Source organism: Branchiostoma floridae, chromosome 3 (genome assembly GCF_000003815.2).
Source record: "Branchiostoma floridae strain S238N-H82 chromosome 3, Bfl_VNyyK, whole genome shotgun sequence".
In the NCBI taxonomy this organism is placed as follows: Eukaryota; Metazoa; Chordata; class Leptocardii; order Amphioxiformes; family Branchiostomatidae; genus Branchiostoma; species Branchiostoma floridae.
In genome coordinates, this window is record NC_049981.1 from 25415468 (window position 1) to 25437533 (window position 22066).

The 22066-nt window shown below is 41.6% G+C and overlaps 2 protein-coding genes across 10 annotated transcripts in view; one reads left to right on the plus strand and one right to left on the minus strand.

The window, feature by feature from the left end:
• The window catches only part of LOC118412405 (folliculin-interacting protein 2-like), a 14479-nt gene extending 13847 nt beyond the window's left edge, over positions 1-632 (plus strand). For all 4 annotated transcript variants that reach the window (XM_035815250.1, XM_035815253.1, XM_035815251.1 and 1 more), the window contains one exon: positions 428-632. In XM_035815250.1, coding sequence (XP_035671143.1) covers positions 428-506 — 79 coding nt within the window. In that variant the 3' untranslated portion in view covers positions 507-632. The remainder of the gene's footprint in view (positions 1-427) is intronic.
• A 2146-nt stretch (positions 633-2778) lies between these two features.
• On the minus strand, positions 2779-22066 carry LOC118412404 (probable ATP-dependent RNA helicase DDX46). 6 transcript variants are annotated; one of them, XM_035815246.1, is made up of 28 exons: positions 21900-22066; positions 21112-21240; positions 20416-20484; positions 19852-19920; positions 19275-19343; positions 18586-19008; positions 17895-18165; positions 17369-17500; positions 16447-16563; positions 15795-15944; positions 15217-15285; positions 14659-14823; positions 13931-14074; positions 13293-13551; positions 12798-12919; positions 12323-12401; positions 12111-12193; positions 11574-11738; positions 10728-10890; positions 9635-9803; positions 8886-9048; positions 8255-8404; positions 6533-6721; positions 6049-6114; positions 5332-5394; positions 5090-5203; positions 4681-4798; positions 2779-4495 (listed from the first exon to the last, which is right to left on the minus strand). In XM_035815246.1, exons 1-28 carry the CDS (start codon positions 21914-21916, stop codon positions 4374-4376), a joined length of 3849 nt encoding a protein of 1282 aa, XP_035671139.1. In that variant the 5' UTR covers positions 21917-22066; the 3' UTR covers positions 2779-4373. The 6 variants fall into 6 exon arrangements, with proteins under 6 accessions (XP_035671139.1, XP_035671137.1, XP_035671140.1 ...); XM_035815244.1 differs by having other exon boundaries at positions 17895-18168; XM_035815247.1 differs by lacking the exon at positions 19852-19920 and having other exon boundaries at positions 17895-18168.

A 22066-nucleotide genomic window follows, 5' to 3' on the forward strand; every position in this document is an offset into this window, starting at 1 on the left:
AAAACGCTGGCATCCTGAATTCAAACGTGGCTGGAAGTCTGTGGAAACAGCTCCCAGACCTGGTCGTCCCTCTTGTGCCATTGATGAGGCATCAGTTGGAGGACCAACCTAGGGTGTCCTACATAATCGGTGTCCAGAGCTGCATCAAACGATGGGAGAAATGCATAACTCTGGGTGATTCCTATGAAGAGAAAGACAAATAACTGTGCCAAGTTTCATTAATCTCCTGCTATGGGAAATGGGTCAGGACCATTACTAATTGCACGCCCCTCGTATATGCATACCCTGCGCTGTACTACCAGGATTCTCCTTCAGTTTGTTTAGAACTTCATAACTTGTGTCTGTCTTCATTTCTGTCCTATGTGCAAACCAGAAGTTGTAGAAGGGTCGAAGTATGCCATCTCTGATTGACTTTGATTTTTTTTAGGATTGAGTCCAGTGACCTACCACTCCTGACAGCCGTGGCCAGCACCCACTCTCCTCATGTGGCCATGAGTCTGGTCTGAACCACTTCAAACCAGTCCAAACCGGTTACAGCTGGATCAAACCACCTGCTGCTATGTGCCTGGTCTGGACCAGTCCCTACCACTTCCAGCTGGATCCAACCACTTTCCTATCTCCTATCTCCAAAATATATCAGTCTCTTGTACATTTTTGCCATGTAGACTAACATGTGATTTGTTGGCAATGGCCATTGGTAGACTCACTGGACACATTGTAAGACATTCATTCTTCCTAAGGTTACATAGTGTCCTTCCCAGATCTTCCAGGGCAGATTTTGATTTTCATGTCTGTGCCAAAAGGAACAGGGCATTAAAACATTGACTTGTACAGTACATCACTTGAAAACTTGACGTAATGTTTACTACTAAAGGGCTCCCGAACAGTTGTGTTTTGATATGTTTTGTAAGAAGTGAGCATACTACCATGGCCTGTGCTTTGGGAGTCTTTAATAAGTCTCGTGCCCTAGAAATGATGTGCCTTGAGAAGTTCTGTCAGTCATGTCCATCCTACCTGTGAACACCTCAACACTGATTGTGATTGGCCAAAGTGGATCACATGACACTAGATCAATAACCTGGATTTGGTAATTTTATCACTGGTACATTTTATACTCTGTACATGTGTAAAGAACTTGATGAGGATTGCCTGTGTGAAATGGACCATGGATATCTGTTTCATCTCAAGAAAAAAATACTATGCAATATCCTGCACTTGTTAAGCTGAAAAGTTGGAAGTACTACATGATGTTAAGTGCTAGCATAGGGACTTGGCATCATATGGAATGGGACACTTGTATATTTGTGTACAATAATGAATGACAACTGCCCTTGTATTGAGTTTCATAACTGTTAGCTGATAGACACATTTCTACTACAACAGAAATACAGTGTAGTGACCTTTGTCAAACTTTACAAGTTCTTCTGTATGGCCTCAAGAATTTAATGAGTTTTCCAGGAAAATATCTTCAAGGGTGTTTGATTGAACTTAAAGAGGATCCTGAGATGGTTTCTTAGCTCATTTCGAATGAACAGGAAGAAATGATGTACTTTTTGTACCAGAAATTTGAAACTTTTCAAGAGAAAAGGATGGGCTATTGTGGTGAGATTTACCACTTGTTTGAGCTGTACCCTTAGGGTTACTTATCTATAGTCTCCAAGAAAAATGGAATTTCTTGAGCAGAAGATGCCAAGTGCAAGACAATCCTATGGATGTCAAGTTGCCATAGAATGATGAGATTTGTAAAGGGGCCTCTCTTGTAGCTTGCCATGTATAATAAGAATTAGAGACCTGTTTGTAAGAATGAAAAACCTTGGATTAGTATGAGCCTGCTGTAATCTTTATTGTTCATCTGCCCATCAATGCAATTGTTAAATAAGTTAATAGATTCACCCTGACATGTTAGAGTTGTAAGTTGTCTTTTTAAAAGAAAGCAAACCTTGAACAAAGTTGCAATCGGTTTTGATGATCACACCTTACCTTTGCAAGTACATTTGTACTGTATTCCTTTTGATGCAAAATTGTTGCAATGTGTTTAACTTAGGATTCTTACAGTGTCCATAAAAAACAGAGAATAACATGGGATGATATGGTCAATTATGTTGGCAAAAATATCTGTAGAAACAGCCATTCTTGCCTAGCTCTTTTCACTTAAACTTTCTCTGTTTGTCCTTTAAAAACTTCTCTATGGAAAGAGCATTAGTATTCATTGGTGACTGAATTTTGAGACAACAGGTGAATAAGGTAATATTTTACCATCACGTTGTATCACAATACATCAATACCGATAATGTTAGTGGTGTCTGAAATGACCTTAAGGAATTGGAAAGGTTTACCATGGCCAGTTACCAAGCTGTGTAAAGAATAAGTCTGATCCTACAGGATATGGATGGGATAGAAATGATACCTCAAAGGTGGCAGATTTTTTTGTACAAAGTGTAGGGGAAGTCGTATATGTGCAATTGTATGTAATATTGGCTGGGGAGGACTTGTATGTGGACATGTGTAGTATACAGTGGTGATAAAGGGAGATAACTTATTTGGAAATAAATACATTTCACTAACGGTGACTGTCTTGACTATGTACATTAATTGCAATGAGTATCAACTAGAATAGCTGACACAAAGCTAAGCATGCAATCCAATGGATCAATTTTTTAGTTTACCTGTTTTCATCTTGACAACCTGTATGTTAGTGTGTGTTGTTTAGTGTGTCTGTACATGTACATGTGTGTGTTTGTGTGCCAAAGTAAAGCAACTGGAATGTCCACTCCAAGATTTTATAGCAGTTTAGAAAGCCTTTATTTACATAATAAAGCAAGGAGAAATCCTCATTTCCAACAAAATTTCTGCCAGACCAGAAACCTTAAGATTCTGACAAGTCCTACTGAGCTACATGTACAGTTAAAGGATGCTGCAAGTTGAATTCATTTTCCCAAATCAATTTACAAAATACACTTGCAGTGTGAGGACTGTATAATACTCTAACTTTTACGCTATGAATAAGAAAAAGACATTTAGTCCAGTACCCTAACAACCACTGGTAATTTCACAAATAGATATTCAACATGCAGCACCCTAAGATCTGCCATTTCTGACAAGCATTCTAACCCCTTCACACTAAAGTACATGCTCCACACGTGAAGTTAGTACTGTACTGTCTCACAATATTTAACTCGCACATATACATCTGATTCAATGATTTAATACTTGGTGGTATGACAATCATGATTAAGTCTTATTTCTTTATAAGGTGGCAAACTTCTCTTACTAGGCTCATGAAATACACATTCAAAAATCTTGAGATCAAAATACAAATTCTTACCACATAGAATAATGGAAATAACACAAAATTTGTATGATTCTACAACACATTCTACATGTAGACTAGGGCAGAGCATTTCACCAAAGTAGTAAAAACAACTTTCACAATTTTCCATGTAGTAATGGACAGGACTGTAAGTGGATTTTCATCTTCAAGCAGATTTGATCTGTTGTACATTGTAACATAACATTTTTCCTCGCTTCATGTTTCTCTAAAGTGGTGCAATTTTGCCAGCCAGATGTGTCACTTTGCACAAATGGTCCAGAAAATGTGAAAAAGCCACTGCAAAAATGAACTAAGCAAGCAACATGATGAATAATACAAGAAACTACACTGGAAAATTTGTACACTTGACACAAAGTACACCCACTATAATTTACAGTACATGTACATGGTACAAAATGAGCAGTTGGCTATCAAGTTTTTCTTTTTAAAGGAACATCAAGACATCTTATATGTAACGTTAACTTTGTTACTCCTGATGAAAACAACAGGGAAAAGATATGACATACCGGTAACTTGTTTCTCTTAGGCAAAGAATGTAACAATAACAATTGCATTACATCATGACATACATGTACAAATGTAATGCTATAACTCTACACCATGACAAGTGTATCTATTACTTGAATGCATATGGTTTGGAAACCTAGCCAGATATGTAGCAGCTACATGTAACATTATATAGGACCTTGATATAATATTACTAGTACTTATTCTTTGGAACACACTGCAATTGAACATGCATCTAGTGATCTGGTTTTACAAGGCTCTCTGGAGGAAGTATGAATGTATCTGACCTTGTTGGTTCTGTGAGGGGGGGTGGGGGCCTCCTGACTATACAACCTTATATCTGTCCTTGTTCAGTTGTAAGGGGGAGGGGCTTATGACTACATGACCTTATATCTGTCCTTGTTCAGTTCTACGGGGGACTCCTGACTACATGACCTTGTATCTGTCCTTGTTCATTATAAGGGGGAGGGAGACTCCCGACTACATGACCTTGTATCTGTCCTTGTTCAGTTCTCTGGGAAAGGGGGGCTCCTGACTACATGACCTTGTACCTGCCCTTGTTGAGTGGTTGGTAGGAGTTCTGTAGTCTGACCAGCTCTTCCTTGATCAGCCGTTTGATCTCTGCTTTTGCCTTCTGTACTGACATCTCATTGGTACCTGCAAGACAACAAGCATCGCTACAGTTCAGCAATCAAATAACAAATATTTATCTACTATGTGGTTATGATGAAATGCAACAGACAAAAAATTCTCAGGGAAGTATGCTCTAATTTTAAACTACACAAGTTTTAGAAATATCAAGGTGAAGCGTATGAAATCGCAGAAAAAATGCACAAACTTACTCTCAATGGCCAGGTAGATTTTCCTCTCTCCTTCCTTGACCTCCTTACCAGGAGGGAAGTATGTACCACGGACAGTGATGCCAGCTTCTGAGTACTCCTGGATGTGAGCTAGCGCCTCCTGCATTAGCAATAACAACAAGGTTTTAGGTCAAACAAATCTATTTCATGGCGAACGACAAAATCATGGGCTAGTATTTGGCCAGTTGGGTAGCTATACAATGTAGTACATAATGCATAACTCTTGATATGTTCACTGTGATTTTCTGTTAGTAGTTTTTGCTGTACCATGACACCAAGAACATGTCATACAAGATTGTTTCAAACCTTAAACACTGAAAAACACCTTAAACACTTCAAAATTAACAAACTGACAATTTGTGTCAGTCAAAACCAATGAAATGGGAAATACCTTTGATGTGACCTTCCATCGTACAGTCTGAGGGAAGTCGTTGATTTCCAGCTCCTCTTCGTAGCGTTTGAAGGTCTCCACATTTGTCTGCTCCTCCTGGGTGTCCTCACTGGCCTGGGGAGTGTAGCCCAGTTTGGCATTGATACGGTCAGCCATCTGTTCTGCTATAGTCTTGGCCTGGTGGAAGGAACAGTCATCAGATTAACAATAACCCAAACCTTTAACAGCCTAGGGAGTATGGCCTGGGGAGTGTAGCCCAGCTTGGCGTTGATACGGTCAGCCATCTGTTCTGCTATAGTCTTGGCCTGGTGGAAGGAACAGTTACCAGATTAACACCAACCCCAACATTAAACAGCCTGGGGAGTATGGTCTTCGCTTAGCATTTGGAATTGTCAAGGCTTCAAACCCGACTGGGTCATACCAAAGACTTGAAACATGGTACATTATTGAGCATTCTTTACTTAATACACAGTACCATGTACCACTTGCTTAGCAAGGAAAATGCAATTTCCTGCATATACCACCGTATCCTGCTGGAAGTTATTTAACACAATTTTATGTTTGAATGCTTAATTAAGAGATTTAGATTGACAGAAATGAATTTTGATAGAATCATTCACATTTTTGAGAGAGAAACAAAATTCTTATACATGATGAATAATTGATATGGACCAATGGTTTTAATTGAAGAGAAATTTTAATGCAATGATTAAAGTACAGTTCAGTTCAGTTTAATGATTAGATGTGCAACATTTCAATGACTGGATTTACTCATTTTCCATCCAGCATACCGGATTCTGGCGCTTATAGACAAATCTGCATAATGGTCTTACTTTCCCAGTTATGCCTTAAATTCTTTGCAGCTCCTGGGTACAGGAGTTAGAGGTTGTATGATTCAAAATGTACATTTCTAAGTTGTCCAGTTTCAATACGAACAGTTATAAGACAGAGCTACTTACAGACACAGCTGGTGCTGCAAGGATCTCTCCCTTCATCACAGCGGAGGCAGCCTGCTGCACAACATCCTGGGAGGGCAACATGAAAGCACATTGAGACTCATTCTCATTCAGCACATCTGACTCTGAAATTATCCAGTTGCTTGAATTCTTTTTAAGTTCTACCTGGATGTACAAGCTTTTTTGACATACCAAGATTGGGTTTGTTCTTCTTTGGACAAAAAAATTTGATTCTACGGAGAACTCTCAAAGCTAACACAATTACAAATATAGATACACACACATGGGTACAAACACAAACACACACACAAACAATTTTTGCTTCTGCTTTTTTGGGTCAGCATTTGGGAAAGATAGTTGAACACACACCACTATCAGTGGACTAGCCTACTGCTGTAGTGATTGAAGGAGTTATTGAAACAGGTATGCATGCTGCCCCTATGCACCATGTACAACACAGGAAACACTGTGCGTGCTGAGCCCCCACCTGTGCTTGGTCTCCCAGGTTCCTCTGCATGTTGATGCGTGTGGCCAGTCGTTTGGCCAGCTCCAGTTTCTCGGCAGTGGTCTTGGTCAGCTCCAGTGGTTGGCTGGTAGTCTGGACATTGGCAACCGGCGCTGTCACGTCCTTAACTCGCTTCTTGGATGCAAACATGTCCTCGATCTGCTGGTCAATCTGAAACGCACACATTAAAAACAATGTCACTTTGAGTAGGCATAGTGGGGCTCCTTTCCAAATAGCACACCCTAATGAGACAATAACACTTGATTGTCAGAAAGTTAGGCGTGACAGGTTGTTCAATATAATCAAACAAAAGTCATCAAACAATCTTGGAGGTGAGCCTTCTTCCAGGAGGAAATAAGATAAGAAGTTTGGTTTGGTTTGGTTTATTTAGATCTCCATTAGTGAAATACACTAGTCTTCCTGGAGTCCACATTAAAACAATACAGAAATAATTGCAACAGAAATGTACAAATTATACAAATTATAACTTTGAAATAACAGAAAGCAAACATATGGTAAACTGAAAAACAGTGATTTGCATACGTGAAGTAAAATAAAATAAATCAACTTAGTTCTTATATATACAACAAAATGTCCAATTGAATTAACAGAAACTTGGTAATATCAACTCAAAAACGGAGTGGGAGAGGTCGGAGGTCGAGCAAAATCATAGTAAATCAAATACAATTTGAACTGAAGTATTGAAACAAACAGTATTTGAAAGCATATAAATCATGTAGCAATAATAATAATAATAATAGTCATTGATACATCATGAATAAAACAAAACATAATTGGAACCGAGAGATGGGTTTCATTTTTACCACCATGAAGTGAGTGGCTGGTTTTTGTCTTTCTGTGTCTTTACCCACTCTCTTAACTTAGTCTTAAATACTTCCTGGTTTTTTGTTGTAATACTTGTAGGGAGTGTGTTGTAGGTCTTTATACATCTGTATTGAAATGTTCTGGTCAATGAATTTGTACGGGGTTTAGGTTGTACGTAGCCTCCTCTCAGTGATAGCCTTGTGTTGTGGTGATGTGCGGTGTTTATATTTCTTAAGTTGTCATACATACATTTTGGTTCTTTAGTCGTATAACCCCGTCGTGTGTAGACATGTGCGAACATGTCTACATTTGATCACGTCGACCGATGATGATGAGTCGTTACTATCTTATGGAAGGCACAGATTGTTGTTGTAAACATTCTTTCCTTAACTGACGGCCAACATAGTCGATCATGTATCACTTCTGAGCTTGTTGTGTGTGATGTATTTGCGGCTAACCTTGCAGCTCTGTTTTGGATTATTTGTAGTCTGTCTAGCTGTGTTTGTGCTGTTGAGGAAAGTATCCCAGAACAGTAGTCAAGATGCGTAAGTACAAGTGATTGGATTACTGTTATCATCATCATCAATACCATTTTACAACACACTCCATTTTCTACAAAACTTAACCTGTTGTTCTGTACAGCTGGGTAGTCTCCAGGTAGATTTATCGGTGGCATAAGATACAAAGTAGTATCAAAGCTGGCCACGGAGTATAGCTGGCCAAAGAGTGTCTAGTACCCACCAGTGACCCTCCTTGGCCAGCTTTGATACCATCTTATGCCACCTGTAAATCTGCCTGGAGATTAAAGTTAGGTACTATTTCAATGTTTTTCTTCCACAGATAAACCAACCAACCAACCAAACAAACAAACAGACTCACATCTACAGCTGCATCCTCCTCATCTGAGTCCTGCAGACCCAGCGCAGCCTTCTGCAGTTTTCTCCTCTCGTCCGCCAGCGCCTGTTCTGTCTCATCAAACTTGAAGCCCTTCCCGGTAAAACCACTGGTCTTCTTCACTGCCTTTCCTTCCTGAGAGGTACCAATGTTAGTCAAAACTTTATTCAACATGCATGTTTTCAATATGAAATGACATCACAAATCTTTAGCAAATTCTATGTAGATAGATTTGGTGTGAAAGATCTTTCTACATGCCTGCAAAGCTGGTGTGTAACACCACAGCTCAGTTATACAGGCTATTAAGATACAGAAGCTGGTGTGTTATGCCAAAGGGCAGTTATGTACCAGCTATAGAGACATAGATACAGAAGCTGACATTTTAAGCCAGAGAGCAATAGATCAATAGCCCAGCCCACATTTGTCAAAAAGTAGAAATGCAAACTAGAACACAGGAATACAAATATCTACAAACATGAAGCCACTTGCTATTTGGTGAAACCCTAACTTTCATGCTATCATTTCTTGCAAATTGATCCGGATCAGTCAGCTGTACCGGCTATACAGGTACAGAAGCTGGTCTGTTTACAGATATAGATACTCTACTACCACTCACAGCTTTTTGTCTGTTGACGTACTCGGTCCACAGGTTGAGCACCTCCTCCGGCACGGGTCTCTCTGACAGCTCCAGCGCTTTGATGACATCTCCGGCGTACCGGCCCTGGTCTTCTGTTATGAACGTGTAGGCATAACCCTTGTTCCCTGCTCTGCCTGTCCGTCTGGGGAATGCAAGTAAAAGTGTCAAGTTTAATCATTTTTTTGGGTCTTTCAAATTGCCGGCCGAGTCATACCAAAGACTCTAAAAATGGCACATGCTGCTTTCTCTGCTTAGCACTCAGTGCTAATGAGGAAGAGTATGGAAGTTAAACACACATCACTCCCAGCGGACCAGCCCCTTGCTATAGTGACTTGCACAAATGTGTGGCTCATGGGGTTCGAAGTGGAGATGAGCGCCACCCTATGCATCCGTAGATGCATAGGCAAACTTTAACTTTTTTTTTAAATTGCCAGCTGTGGTATTGAATGAGCACATGACTAGCAGACAAGAGATTGAGCAGTCATGGGATTGATTCCTGGCTAGATTCTGGGTCCCTAGGAAAGGCAGTTGACACTACTCTCGTCTCTCCACTAGGTGTAAATGGGCCCTCAACTTTGGCTGGGGATGTAAAAGGCAGTGGAAGGGGATGATTGTGCTCCACCTTCCATACACAAGACAACCTTTGGTTGCAGGGAATTTCATGATACATGTTGAATTTATGACTATGGATTCTCTTCTTCTGACACACAGGACAGCACAGCACCTACCCCACTCTGTGTACGTAGTCCTCGTAGTGGTTTGGGCAGTCGTAGTTGATGACTAGGATAAGCTGTTTGACGTCCAGGCCTCGAGCTGCCACCGACGTCGCCACCAGGAGTCGAATGTTGCCAGACTTAAAGTCATTGATGATACTGTCTCTGTCATACTGGTCAATACCTGAAGAGGTAAAAATGGCGTTGAGGATAGAAATGCAATTTTTTAGGTATCCACAGCCCTTTTTACCACAGAGAACGTTATATGTATGTTCTATCATAGAGGACAAATGCTACATGACATGTAGTACAGTGTGTACTAATACGGGCTTAGAATTGGTCTTGCAGTACAGAAGTGGGTTGACTTTTACAACAATATCGAACTTGCTGGGCTTAGAATGCAATACTACATAGGAGATAAATACAATGGGCCCAGAAGCACAGCTCCCAGTGTCCATTCCTAAGGACTGAAACTTCCTTCAGAAACTAAGCAAGTCAGGTCAGCCATGTCTTTTAGAAATTAAGGTACTGGGGTGAAAGATCATAAAATTTCTGAAGTGCATTAGGATGCCTGGATGTCACTCAGCAAACATTCTGATATCACAGATTACCATCAATCCATTAATTTTTGAGGGGACTAAATCTAGAGGGGAAAGGCAGTTTTCACAGTTCAACAATTTACAGAACTGTCTCACCTCCGTGTAGTGACAGACAGGAGTACGCTGCCTTCAGCATGTCTTACCTCCGTGTAGTGACAAACAGGAGTACGCTGCCTTCAGCATGTCTTACCTCCGTGTAGTGACAGACAGGAGTACGCTGCCTTCAGCATGTCTTACCTCCGTGTAGTGACAGACAGGAGTACGCTGCCTTCAGCATGTCTTACCTCCGTGTAGTGACAGACAGGAGTACGCTGCCTTCAGCATGTCTTACCTCCGTGTAGTGACAGACAGGAGTACGCTGCCTTCAGCATGTCTTACCTCCGTGTAGTGACAGACAGGAGTACGCTGCCTTCAGCATGTCTTACCTCCGTGTAGTGACAGACAGGAGTACGCTGCCTTCAGCATGTCTCACCTCCGTGGAGTGACAGACAGGAGTACACATGTCTTACCTCCGTGTAGTGACAGACAGGAGTACGCTGCCTTCAGCAGGTCCTTGAGCAGGGTGTCTGCCACCTCCTGTCTCTCCACAAACACCAGCACACTTCCCTTCTCCTGGTAGTTCCCAAGCAGCTCCAGCAACTTAAAGAACTTCTGCTCCTCCTCAAGAACAATCTTGGAGAAACAACAGAAACTGTAATTAAAGCAGGTTTAAATCCCATAATGTTTTACCCTTGAGAGGGGCACTTACATGTACATGTAACACCTATTTCCTCACTCAATTCATGTGAAAATAAGCACCTAGCTTCAACACACTCAAAGGGCTGGAGGTCTTCAGAACCAACTAGAGGGAGTACATTTGTATGCCCAGGATAGACCAACCTGGCGCAAACTGTTGGTGTCTGCAGCCGCTATGAATCAGACTATGATGCCTGCAAATGATTAAATGATTCATTGTAATGGCTAAAGGCATTTTTCTGGCTGAACGACACAAGTCTGATGTGACTGCCTTCAAACGAAAACTCTCCTCATTCATGCAAAACAGATTCCGACAAACCTTCAGCTTAGAGCAGTCATTGTCATGTAAGGCCACTTGCCTAGCTACAAGGCCAATCTAATTTGTCCTATGTAATTATGTATGTGTGTTGATTGGCCCTGATTTTAGCTTTATATTGATTTATGCTTTTTGTTCTTATATTGTATTCATATGTATCATTATTTGATGTATCATTGTTATGATTTCAGTATAGCGGCTTTGAAAAGGCGTCTTCTGACACCTGTTCCGCCATACCCTCCATTGTCTATGTATATGGAGAATCTCAATAGATGAATAAAAAATAAACAAACAAACAACGTACCACATGCTGCTCCACATCACTGCAGACCACGCTGCGACCTCCGACCTGTACCTCGATGGGTTTCTGCAGGACCTTGCGAGCGAGCGCCTCCATGTTGCGAGGAAACGTGGCAGAAAACATCACGGTCTGTCTGTCCGGACGGACGCTGTTCACTATGTGCATCACCTGGTGGTGGTGGGAGAACAATTCATAATGAATCATTCATTTAACAGACACAATCAAACCTGTACAAGTGACCACTTTTACATAAGGACCACTTGGCGATTGTGACCACTTCAAAGATCTTCTTAATAGATATTTTAAACTCTACAAACTCATGAACAAATATATAAAGTAATTGTGACAAAGGTAAATAGTTTCATCAGGCTTGCTGTACAGTTCTCAGTTCACAACCAAACTTTTACATTTAGTGCCAACATTTTGACCTGATTTACTCCGAGGAAGAAAGCAGACATCCTGTCAAAACGTTCACATTTTGGTTGAGAAATAAGAACACTGTTCATGTCATTATTGAGGACATTGTCTGAAGGTCCCTACCTGTGGTTCAAATCCCATGTCAAACATTCTGTCAGCCTCGTCCAACACCAGATATGTACAGCGGCGGAGGTTCGTGACTCGGCCTGGAGAGGGAAGGTATGGATACACATATTAGCCCACGTTGCTACATGTAATACATGATTTTGCAGTGGAGAGGCCACTGCGAACAGTCAAAGATATATAAGTATAACAGTCAAGTATAATCTACTCACCATTGTTGGCTGCCAGCATGTCGATCATGCGCCCAGGGGTACAGATGATGATCTCTGCACCTCTCTTCAACTCAGCAATCTGAGCAACACATCATTAAACACACTGTTCAAAAGCTAATTGATCACATTGAATTCAATTTTTAGTTACCATTGGTTCAACAAAGCATTCAACATGTGGTTTGCTAATCCCAGACACCGGGGATTTGATGGAAAGACCAGGTTGTGAAGGACAAAGCCACAAAGAGGAGCCTAACTGAGGGGAGCAAGGGGCCAGCTAAGCATGACTTATGATTAAGAAAGTTATTGAAAAATTTAAATGTTCCTTTGATCAACACAGATGACAAATACATTCATCTTGATTACAAAACAATATATCCAACCTGTTCTTAACTTAGGCCAGTCGAAAATCTATAAGTTTCAACTGATGTGATAGATCATCTGGCAGGAACCTTTCCTGGCAGAGGGGTGTCCGTACCTGTTCGCTGATGCCGGTCCCTCCGTACACACACACCACCTTCAGGTTCATGTGTCGAGTGAACTTCTTACACTCCTTGGTGATCTGCAGGGCCAGTTCTCTGGTTGGTGTCATAATCACCCCTGAAGAGCAAAGAAATCATTACAGAAATAAGTCAATGGTGGTACGAAATTAACCTGATTTAAACAGGGACATTTTTCTGCTTGGAGTCATGATTACTCCTCAAGAAATGATGAAGGTTAGACATGTAGGTAATATGATGAATGATTCTTACAATTTGATAATGGTAGTCAACTGACTGAAAACTGGAGTCAGACTTTACAAAATCTTAAAACCAATCAAATTCAAAATATATAGACTATTAAATCGAGCAACTGGATTAAGATCCAGGCATTTCCGATAGCATCCACCATCTTTTATCAGATACTGAGAATGACTGAAAATAAAATGACTAAGACCTCTCAACAATCAGAGGAAAGAAGCACTGTCGGTCACCTATGGGTCCCTCAGTGTCCTCCAGTGGCCGCTGGTCCAGGATGTGGCGGAACATGGGGATGAGGAAAGCGAGCGTCTTCCCGCTGCCCGTCTTCGCGATGCCAATCATGTCTCGCCCCGACATGATCACAGGGATGGCCTGGGCCTGGATGGGCGTCGGCTTCTCAAAGCCGTGTTTCTTAAGACATGCCAGAACCTTCTTGGAGACGCCACTCTGTACCCAATGGAGGACGGGCTTAGGGCAGCCCTTCCCTTTTACCTGGTGAAAGGACAATAGACAGGTTGATGTGCTTAGATTTCTAATTGTATATTTCCCCACATGTCATACATTTGTTTTAGGTTACACCTATCTGATTTGTTAGTTCTTGGGTATTTTTAGCAAGACATCATGACAACAGAGGGCAGGGAGAAAAACATTCATCTGACAATGCTTACTCCCTGTTTTTATGCTGATATTCAAATCTTGCATTATTTGTTGAATATCTGAGAGCCAAATTGTACTGGTGTGGCTTTAAATGTACTTCCATGAGGGACATGCACAACTCTCACTCTCTCCACAACATGCACAACAAATTTCAGACAAACCTGTGACCTTAAAATACCACCAGCTAACCTTTGACCCTGACCTATGACCTTACCCTGACATCCTCCATCTCAGCTCTCATGCCCTTGACCTCGTCCTCGCTGAGCTTCTGCAGTTCCGGCACCTCCACATAGAAGTCCTTCCTGAAGGGGTCGTACTCTATCTGGGTGTGGTCCACACTGGCCAGCAGCTTCTTGGCCTGCAGAGAAAAAGAAAATGAAATTCAAAGGGATGTTTGAACCAGTTTGGCTTACTGAAGAACTAATATTCAGGTGATACCCATAGAAACACAGAGAGACACACCAGATATAATATTATACTGTATAGTAGAGCTTTTTTAAAGAGGGGAACAAGGGTGCTTTGCCCCCATGCCCTGGGGGAGCAGTATAACATTCTGAATTCTGATTGACCAGAGATGCACCACGTGCAGGAGGGTGAGTGAGTGAGTGAGTGAGTGAGTGAGTGAGTGAGTGAGTGAGTGAGTGAGTGAGTGAGTGAGTGAGTGAGTGAGTGAGTGAGTGAGTGAGTGAGTGAGTGAGTGAGTGAGTGAGTGAGTGAGTGAGTGAGTGAGAGATGCAATAACACTGTAGTGGCCAGTTTTCAACTGCGAACTGTCTGACAGTAATTTTGCCCATCAGTCCCACTTCAACAGAATTTTTTTTTCTATTTTGAAAAACTCCACTGCCCTGGAAACTTTTTTTTCTAGAAAAACCTGTGGACTATAGTATAGTATAAAACCCTGTATACTACTATTGTGGACTACAGTATAGTATAAAATCTTACCTTTGACTGGAAACTAGAGAGAGTCTGCCCGAGATCCTCCTCCTCCTCCTCAGAGGACCACTCCAGCGCGTCCTGGTTCTGTTCGATCAGCTCTCCCCTGGCTTCCCTCTTCCCCGTCTTCTTCGCCACGGCTGTGATCACCGTCACCTTTCCCTTTGTCTCCATCTGAACACAACAGACCAATCAGACGCCTTCAACATACGCCAACATACGCAGAGGTAACACGACCACATGCTACTGGAGGTCTCAATCTTCATGGCAAAATTCAGAAGGGAAAATTTCACAGTTGTATTATTTCATTCTTAGCCAGAAAAGACAATGTCTCTTGCAGAAAGGGAAAAACTAAAAATAAAAGCATACTGTAGCTATATGTCTATGTCACTATGGTACTAAAACAAAGCATTCCATTTGGACAGGAAAGACGGAGGTCTCTACACAGCGTATTGTACATAGTTTATGCATGTAACACCACACATGTGCCTCCGGTGTCATCGGAACAAAAAAGGGCAAAGAGCAAAGTTCATGACAAGCACTGAGAGAAATGTCCATGCGGCCCACTTGTTTGTTGGCATGGCTCCCGGTGGCGTCCTGTCGCAGTGCCGGGGGGAGGGGCGTGTCTTCTTCATCCTAGCAGCAGCAACATTCTACATTGTACATTTCATCGTGTTGCCTATTTCTCTAAACAACACACTGCGCTCATTGTACTTTTTACCTTGTACATAGTACCTACAATCCTACAAATATAGAGGTTACTAGACAAGTTATCTGGCTCTCATTTATTTTCTGTTTGTGTTTTGAAAGAAAAAAAAAACTTTGAATTTTACTACTACAAGATATTAACAAACAAAAAACCTTTCTTTGGCGACGCAAAAGAAATGAACTTCATGAAGTATCAGTAACATGGAATTTTCATCTCACACATTATGATTTCTTCATCCCAGTTATTGATAATACAGCGTAGATGGTTTGGCATCGTCAACATATCTACCAGCAGTTGGGTTAGACAGGGCTAGAAGTCTTCAATCCTGAAAATTTGCCTGCTCACCATCTCAAACCAACATTTGCATAACTCATGACAACATACCACATGTAGATGAGAAAACACTGCTCTACACCAGGATGTGTAGACCCTGTACCTGTGATCCATTGGTTGTGTCAGAGCTGTAGACCTTCCCGACCCGCTCCTGGTCCTTCTTGTTTATCTGCTTCACCTCCTCTTTGATGTCATTCATGAAGGCATCCAGGGGGTCGATCTCATCATCATCATCTTCAGCCTCCTTCTTCACCTGCCAGATACAATAATGATAATCCTGTTTCAAAGTATGCAACTTAAGTGCTCCTGCAATTCCAAGAGAAGCTGCTAGTAAGCCTAAACTTATCACTTCTTACTGTGCACAAGAGATATGACCACTGGAAAATTGTGATGATAGCTTGTCCAGAAGTAGTAGAGTTAGAACAAGTTGTGCAAGACTGGACTGATAGGTTTGTTCCACTCGTGCTACTCTTGTTGATCTGGTAGGTTTTCAAGGCTAAAGCTAAGCAATGAAATAATAGTGCTGCACTACCTTGTTACAATTACTTTATCAATTATGAAAATCAGGGCATTTCCTCTGCTTTCCTGAATACTTTTAATCTATAGCACCGCCTTAGGCTGAATTTCTGGGACAGCCCTACTTTTTAAACATGCTTGAGGTGACTGGCTCTTTTTTTCTTTATTCTTTACCATCCAATGATTTTCATGTACCAACATGGCACAGATATCCACCTGACACAAAAAAAGATACAAACCTTGGCGGCTTCATCATCATCATCATCATCATCATCGTCATCATCGTTGGTCTCCATGGGCTGCTCATCTTCTTCACTGTCATCCTCATCATCTTCAAGACTCCACTTCTTACCAATCTGAGTATATCAGAAAGGAAAGTGAGATAATTACGGACAGTTGATGACAATCCAAACTTCTTCCAAGCAGCCTGGGAAGATCATGAAGGAAGACATACCAGACACCAGCATCTAGACTCACTCAAGTTTTGTAAATGCATTTTTTTTCATTTAATTCCTCCATTGATTTGTATATGCAATTTATTTTTCAATATGATGGGGGGTGGGGATACTGGACTGGTGTTTGTAATAGACTGTTGCCCGGTATCCATCCTAGTCTAGCTCCAGTTCTCTCCTTCAATTGCTTCCCTTTCTTAGTCTTATTGCTTGCTTTCTAAGTCTGGCACACAGTAATCAAGACACAATTGGCATTTCAATAATTGCCTATTTGAGTATAGTTAAGTGTGGTGAGGATTGTGATTGGCTGTGAGTCCAAGAGTCCTGGTAAGAGCAGGGAAAAGGGTTAGACCTAGGAAAAAATTAGGGTCGGTAGGTAGGAATCATCTCTTTTTTCTTGGAATTATTTTTAGGCTGGCCAAAACTCATATTACAATACAGCTGGACAAAGTAAACTGAAATGCATGAGGACACTTGTCTTTCAAATTCAATGTCAAACTTTAATTTTGTCCATGATAGATACAATTATCCTTCATTAGATAGGACAAGCAGTGTTTTTACTTCAATAGGAAGCTGGCTGAATAAAAATTCTAACTGGAAGCTATGTGACTCCACTACCCAACCCCCAAAAAAGTCTATGGTCGGCAGTTTTTTTTGGGTAGGTAGGGAAACAGGAAACACAACATTTTTTTCTTGGTCATTCCAGTACCTTAGCAGCCTCCTCCTGCGCTGCCTCCTGTGCCCGCTGCAGATCCTCCTGCTTCTTCCTCTCCTGTCTCCACTTCTCCACCCGCTCACGCCGACGGATCATCTCCTCCTCCAGACGTTTCTGCTCTGCATCCTTACAAATTCACAATAAACTCATTGTCAAATGATACGACGTAACTAATGCACTTATGATGGACATTTCCATTTTACCAGCATTGCTATTCTTTTGCAAACAGTGTGATTCAAAAACTGTTGAATGAGTTTTGAAATTTTCAGGATAAATGCATTCTACAATGATCTAAATTGTGACTTTTGATACTCTTGCAGTTGTGTTGACATCTTCTTAAACAAAGAACTCCAGAAACAACAAGTGAGAAGAAAAATAACAGCCAAGCATTGTTTTCTGATTAACAAAAAACGACCTACATTGTAACCTACAGTCTGCTAAGATAGCCATTTGGCACCAAATGTCTATAGTTTAAATCAAAGGTTACACATCAGGAAGAAGGTTAATTTACTCTCAGTACCTTGTCTAGGACCTCCTCTTTCTCTTCCTTCACTTTCTCTTCCTTCTTGGGTGACTTGGATCGAGAACGGGAGCGAGAGTGGCGGGACTTGTGGCGAGGACTGCGAGACCGTCTTCTGATGGGCGACCTCCGACCCTTGCTGCGACTGCGGCTCCTGCGTCTGCGGGGACTGCGGCGGATCGGGCTGAGTCTCCTGCGGAGGGGACTCCTGCTGCGGGAGCGCCTCAGGTCACGCAGGGAGATGACTTTGGGGGGGGACTTCTTACCCAGTCTGCTGGGGAGCACAATAATGTAAAGTTAGTTAAACCTTTTGGTATACAATCTTCCTCACCAACCTCTGCTTGGAGAGTAATTTTTTGGTGTACAATCCCCCCCCAAACCTCTGCTTGGAGAGTAATTTTTTGGTGTACAATCTTCCCCACCAACCTCTGCTTGGAGAGTAATTTTTTGGTGTACAATCTTCCCCACCAACCTCTGCTTGTAGAGTACCATTTTTGGACTGTCTTTGGTACAAGTGTGACCTGGGGTTTGAACCTCCCAAATGCAAGGCAAGCATTCTACCTACTAGGCTAAGGTTATTGCATTAGTTTTAGTAAAAACAAAGGCAGCTGTGGAATATGTTTAAGAAAATTACATACAATGAAGATAGTAAGTTTACGCTTATATGGAAGAAGCATTTGTTTAGACCAACCTTCTTTTCCTGTCCCTGTCGCGTGACCTTGACCGTGACCTCTTCCTTCGGACAGCGGGAGATGGGGACCGACTCTTGGACCGCTTCTTCCTACCGACCGGGGAGGTTGACCTCTTCCTCTTCCCTGGCGATCTTGATCGTGACTTCTTTGTGCCGTCAGGCGATGGCGTGCGTGATTTTTTACTTTTTACAGGAGACTTGGAGCGAGATTTCTTACGAGGAGATTTAGATCGCGTCTTCTGTGGACTGGGTGAACGAGAGGAAGCCTTCTCATCTGCGGCCGGTGACTTGGATCGTGACTTCGTTACCATGGCAGCAGAAGGGGAGGAAGACTTCTTCCTTTCTTTACTCTGTGACCTTCTTGGGGATTTCTTTTCTTCTTTGACCTTCACTGGTGTGCGCTTCCGCTCAAAGCTGGGAGATCTTAGAAGTGATAAAAACTTATTAATAATGATGTCTGTTAAAAACCAAGTTGATCAAAAGTCTCTACACTTTTAAAGAAGACACAATAAAACAATACATACAACAATAATCTTATCAGATATTCATCCTACATGTAGATATGAAGCTGTACATCTTACAACACATGTGTACACATCCCTTGAAATGTCACCACAACACATTTTTCTGCTACTAATAATATTTTCAGTTCAGTTCAGTCTATAAAAGAATGTGGATTTCCAAAATACCTGGACTTTCTCCGTGACCTTGATGTGCCTGGTGACCCTGAACTTCTACGTCTTCTCCTGGAGGGGGACCTACGGACAGAATATTCAAACACCTGTAAACAGTTGATAATGTTTTGTTTGTAGGTCATACTATGGATGACATCCCTTTGTGCATTGATATTATTCTGTTTCCACCTCCCAGAAAACATCTCCTTTTCAGTGAGAATTTGCCTCGACACTATCCTGTTCCAATCCCCCAGAAAAATTTCCTTTTGAGTGAGAATTTGATGGATTCTCCATGATCAATGTTACCATGTATCCAAACTACAAAAAGAAAGAATTAACCAGTGAGAAAATGAGCACAGATGTTGCAGAACGAGCCTTCTCAAACAACCTAAACTTCCTTTGTTCTTTGTTTTATTTTTTCACATTGTTGTACAAGATTTAGGTCTTCTGCTTCAAGGGATGGCATCCATGATATCAAGATTGTGTGGCTAGCCACAATTTGAGCCTTTTCAAGACTAAATAAAAGTAGCATGGCACATGCAGGCAGGCGTTTGCATTAGGTTGCCAAAGCGCGGGCACATTAGGTAAGTACCTCGGCCATTTGGCAGCCCTGTGCTCCTTGGGGGGTGACTTTGCTTCCTTGTCACCTCTGCTTGGAGATCTGACATAAGGTTACAAGAGTAGGTGTAGTGATGAAAGTGATTTAGTTTAGCTCATTGCACGGCTAGTCTTCCATTGATTGTGACAGGAAAGGCAGCTGCCAAGTACAGTTTATGCATGCAGGTTCATTGTACCAGGGAAATTCCAACAGCACTTTTGACAAGTACATGTACAGTGAACAGTTGACCACAGCTTACATCCTGTCAGAAGCACTGCAACCCTTTTGCCGTTGACCCAATGCATTTGAAATTATAGTTGTATTCACTGTAACCATTCCTGCAAGCTTAACAATGATTATGAATACTAGACTGATCCTGACTGAATTGTCAGTTCAGCCAATGATAGCTTTGGAATAATAAGTTTGAGCAACAAGAGAGAGACTGCATGTCAGTCAAATATTTGCATTCTTATTCTGCTTTTTTGTACATTCAGAAGGAGGTAGACAGTGCTTTGGGATCTGTCTATTGAAGATGTTGTCATGACAACTTCAGGGTACCTTGACTTCTTGCGTGACTTGCCATCTCTGCCAGGTGAGCGGGAAGACTTCCTGTCTCGGCTGCGGGACCTGATCAGAAGGCACGGATAAGCAGGTATACAGCTAAGCATACAGACTACGCTATACAGGTGCATACAAATGTAGATGCATGGATATGTACATTAGAGATGTGTAATGGTACCCCTTACCAGTACAGTACCACAGTAATCATATAGTCACATTAGGGAGTTCTTAAGTTAAAGCTTCTAATCTGTGAATGCTACAAAAAAATCTCAATCACCGCTGGCGCTGAAGCTAGGACATGGCCTCTCTTAAACATAGAATCAACCTTGACCAACTAGAAACCATCTAAGTGCGAAAGCAGCAAAACTGAACCTGACACGCTTATCAACCTGCACTGCAAAGCTAGGCATTAGCAGCTGCTAGATAGGAAATCCCTACATGCAGTTCCAACAGTTCACCTATGTTTACATGGTACCTGGGTCTTTTCCCGGTTACACTCTCCTCAAACTCATACGGTAACTCCTTATGCAACAGATCTCTGTCAGGAGATCTACTATGGTGTTGGGAGAGAATAACATTACATCACTGTTTAGTAGTGTTTACTGTAGCTTAATTAATGTTTGACACTTGTAACTACATGTTACCACCCCGAAGCAGTTTCCCCTGTATAAAAATAAACAATAAAAAACAAACCTGGACCGTCTGCTCTTTGACCGTTCCTTGTCCTTCTTCCGTTTGCTCTTCTCCTCACTTTTTGTCGGAACAGGTGACTTGGACGGGGAGGGGGACCCACTCGAGGAGCGAGATCGCTTCCGATAGTGCCTGTTTCAAACCAAGGGCATTTAAACAATCAACGATGATGTTAAGAAGCTTTTACAATTACCATGTCTTGCCATCACACACTAACTCACAGAGCCTGACTCACTCTCATTTACTCACTATCAGTCTCACTTAACATAAATCTTATGCTTCGAATGATCTTACGAAGATACTACAGATGTAACAAAACTCTTCCACGCCAAACACAATGAAATGTAACTTAGTTTTTGTACATACTGCAAAGCTAACGTTCTATTTGTACCTGTCTGTATACTTATTATTCCCCTTGGTTTATCCAAGGAGTTGATGAGTTTATCATTATTCTGAACCAAGATAAAGATCATCATCAACTTGTCAAATCTACCTACAATTGTTAATATCTGTATTTCGATCAAGACCGTTTTGTTGTAAAGAAAGTTGAAGAAGTAATCGTGGACTGTTTTAAAGTATGAATCATATTTTCTTGCAAAACGATCACAGAGTCGCCCCCCTCCCCCTTTCGGTGACCCATTGTGTGGTTTATACATGTGTAATATGATTCTCTTTTTCGCCAACTTCTGAGCGTGCAATATCTGATCGCTGATGCATAGTCTGTAGGAAAGCTTTGACAACACTTTGAATCTGTGTAACAGGTAATAATATCAAACAAAGTCGAGTTTTACCTGGTTTCGCGAGGCATCTTTTTACCGAAACGTTCAGTACACGATCTCGCTGACCTATGGCTGCCGTAACTAGTCCAAATACTGTCGTAAAAACAAACCCTTATTTCTTGCAACCGCGCGCAATTCTTCTCCCCTTTGATTTCTACTCAAGGCTTAAAATGTTAGGG

What these genes read in the sequence shown, in the direction of transcription:
- LOC118412404 (XM_035815245.1), bottom strand. An exon ending in AGGTCACGGAGAAAGTCCAG is followed by an intron (nt 19,009 to 19,274) that starts GTATTTTGGAAA and finishes ATCACTTCTAAG; the next exon opens with ATCTCCCAGCTTTGAGCGGA. An exon ending in ACGTCAACAGACAAAAAGCT is followed by an intron (nt 8,405 to 8,885) that starts GTGAGTGGTAGT and finishes GGTACCTCTCAG; the next exon opens with GAAGGAAAGGCAGTGAAGAA.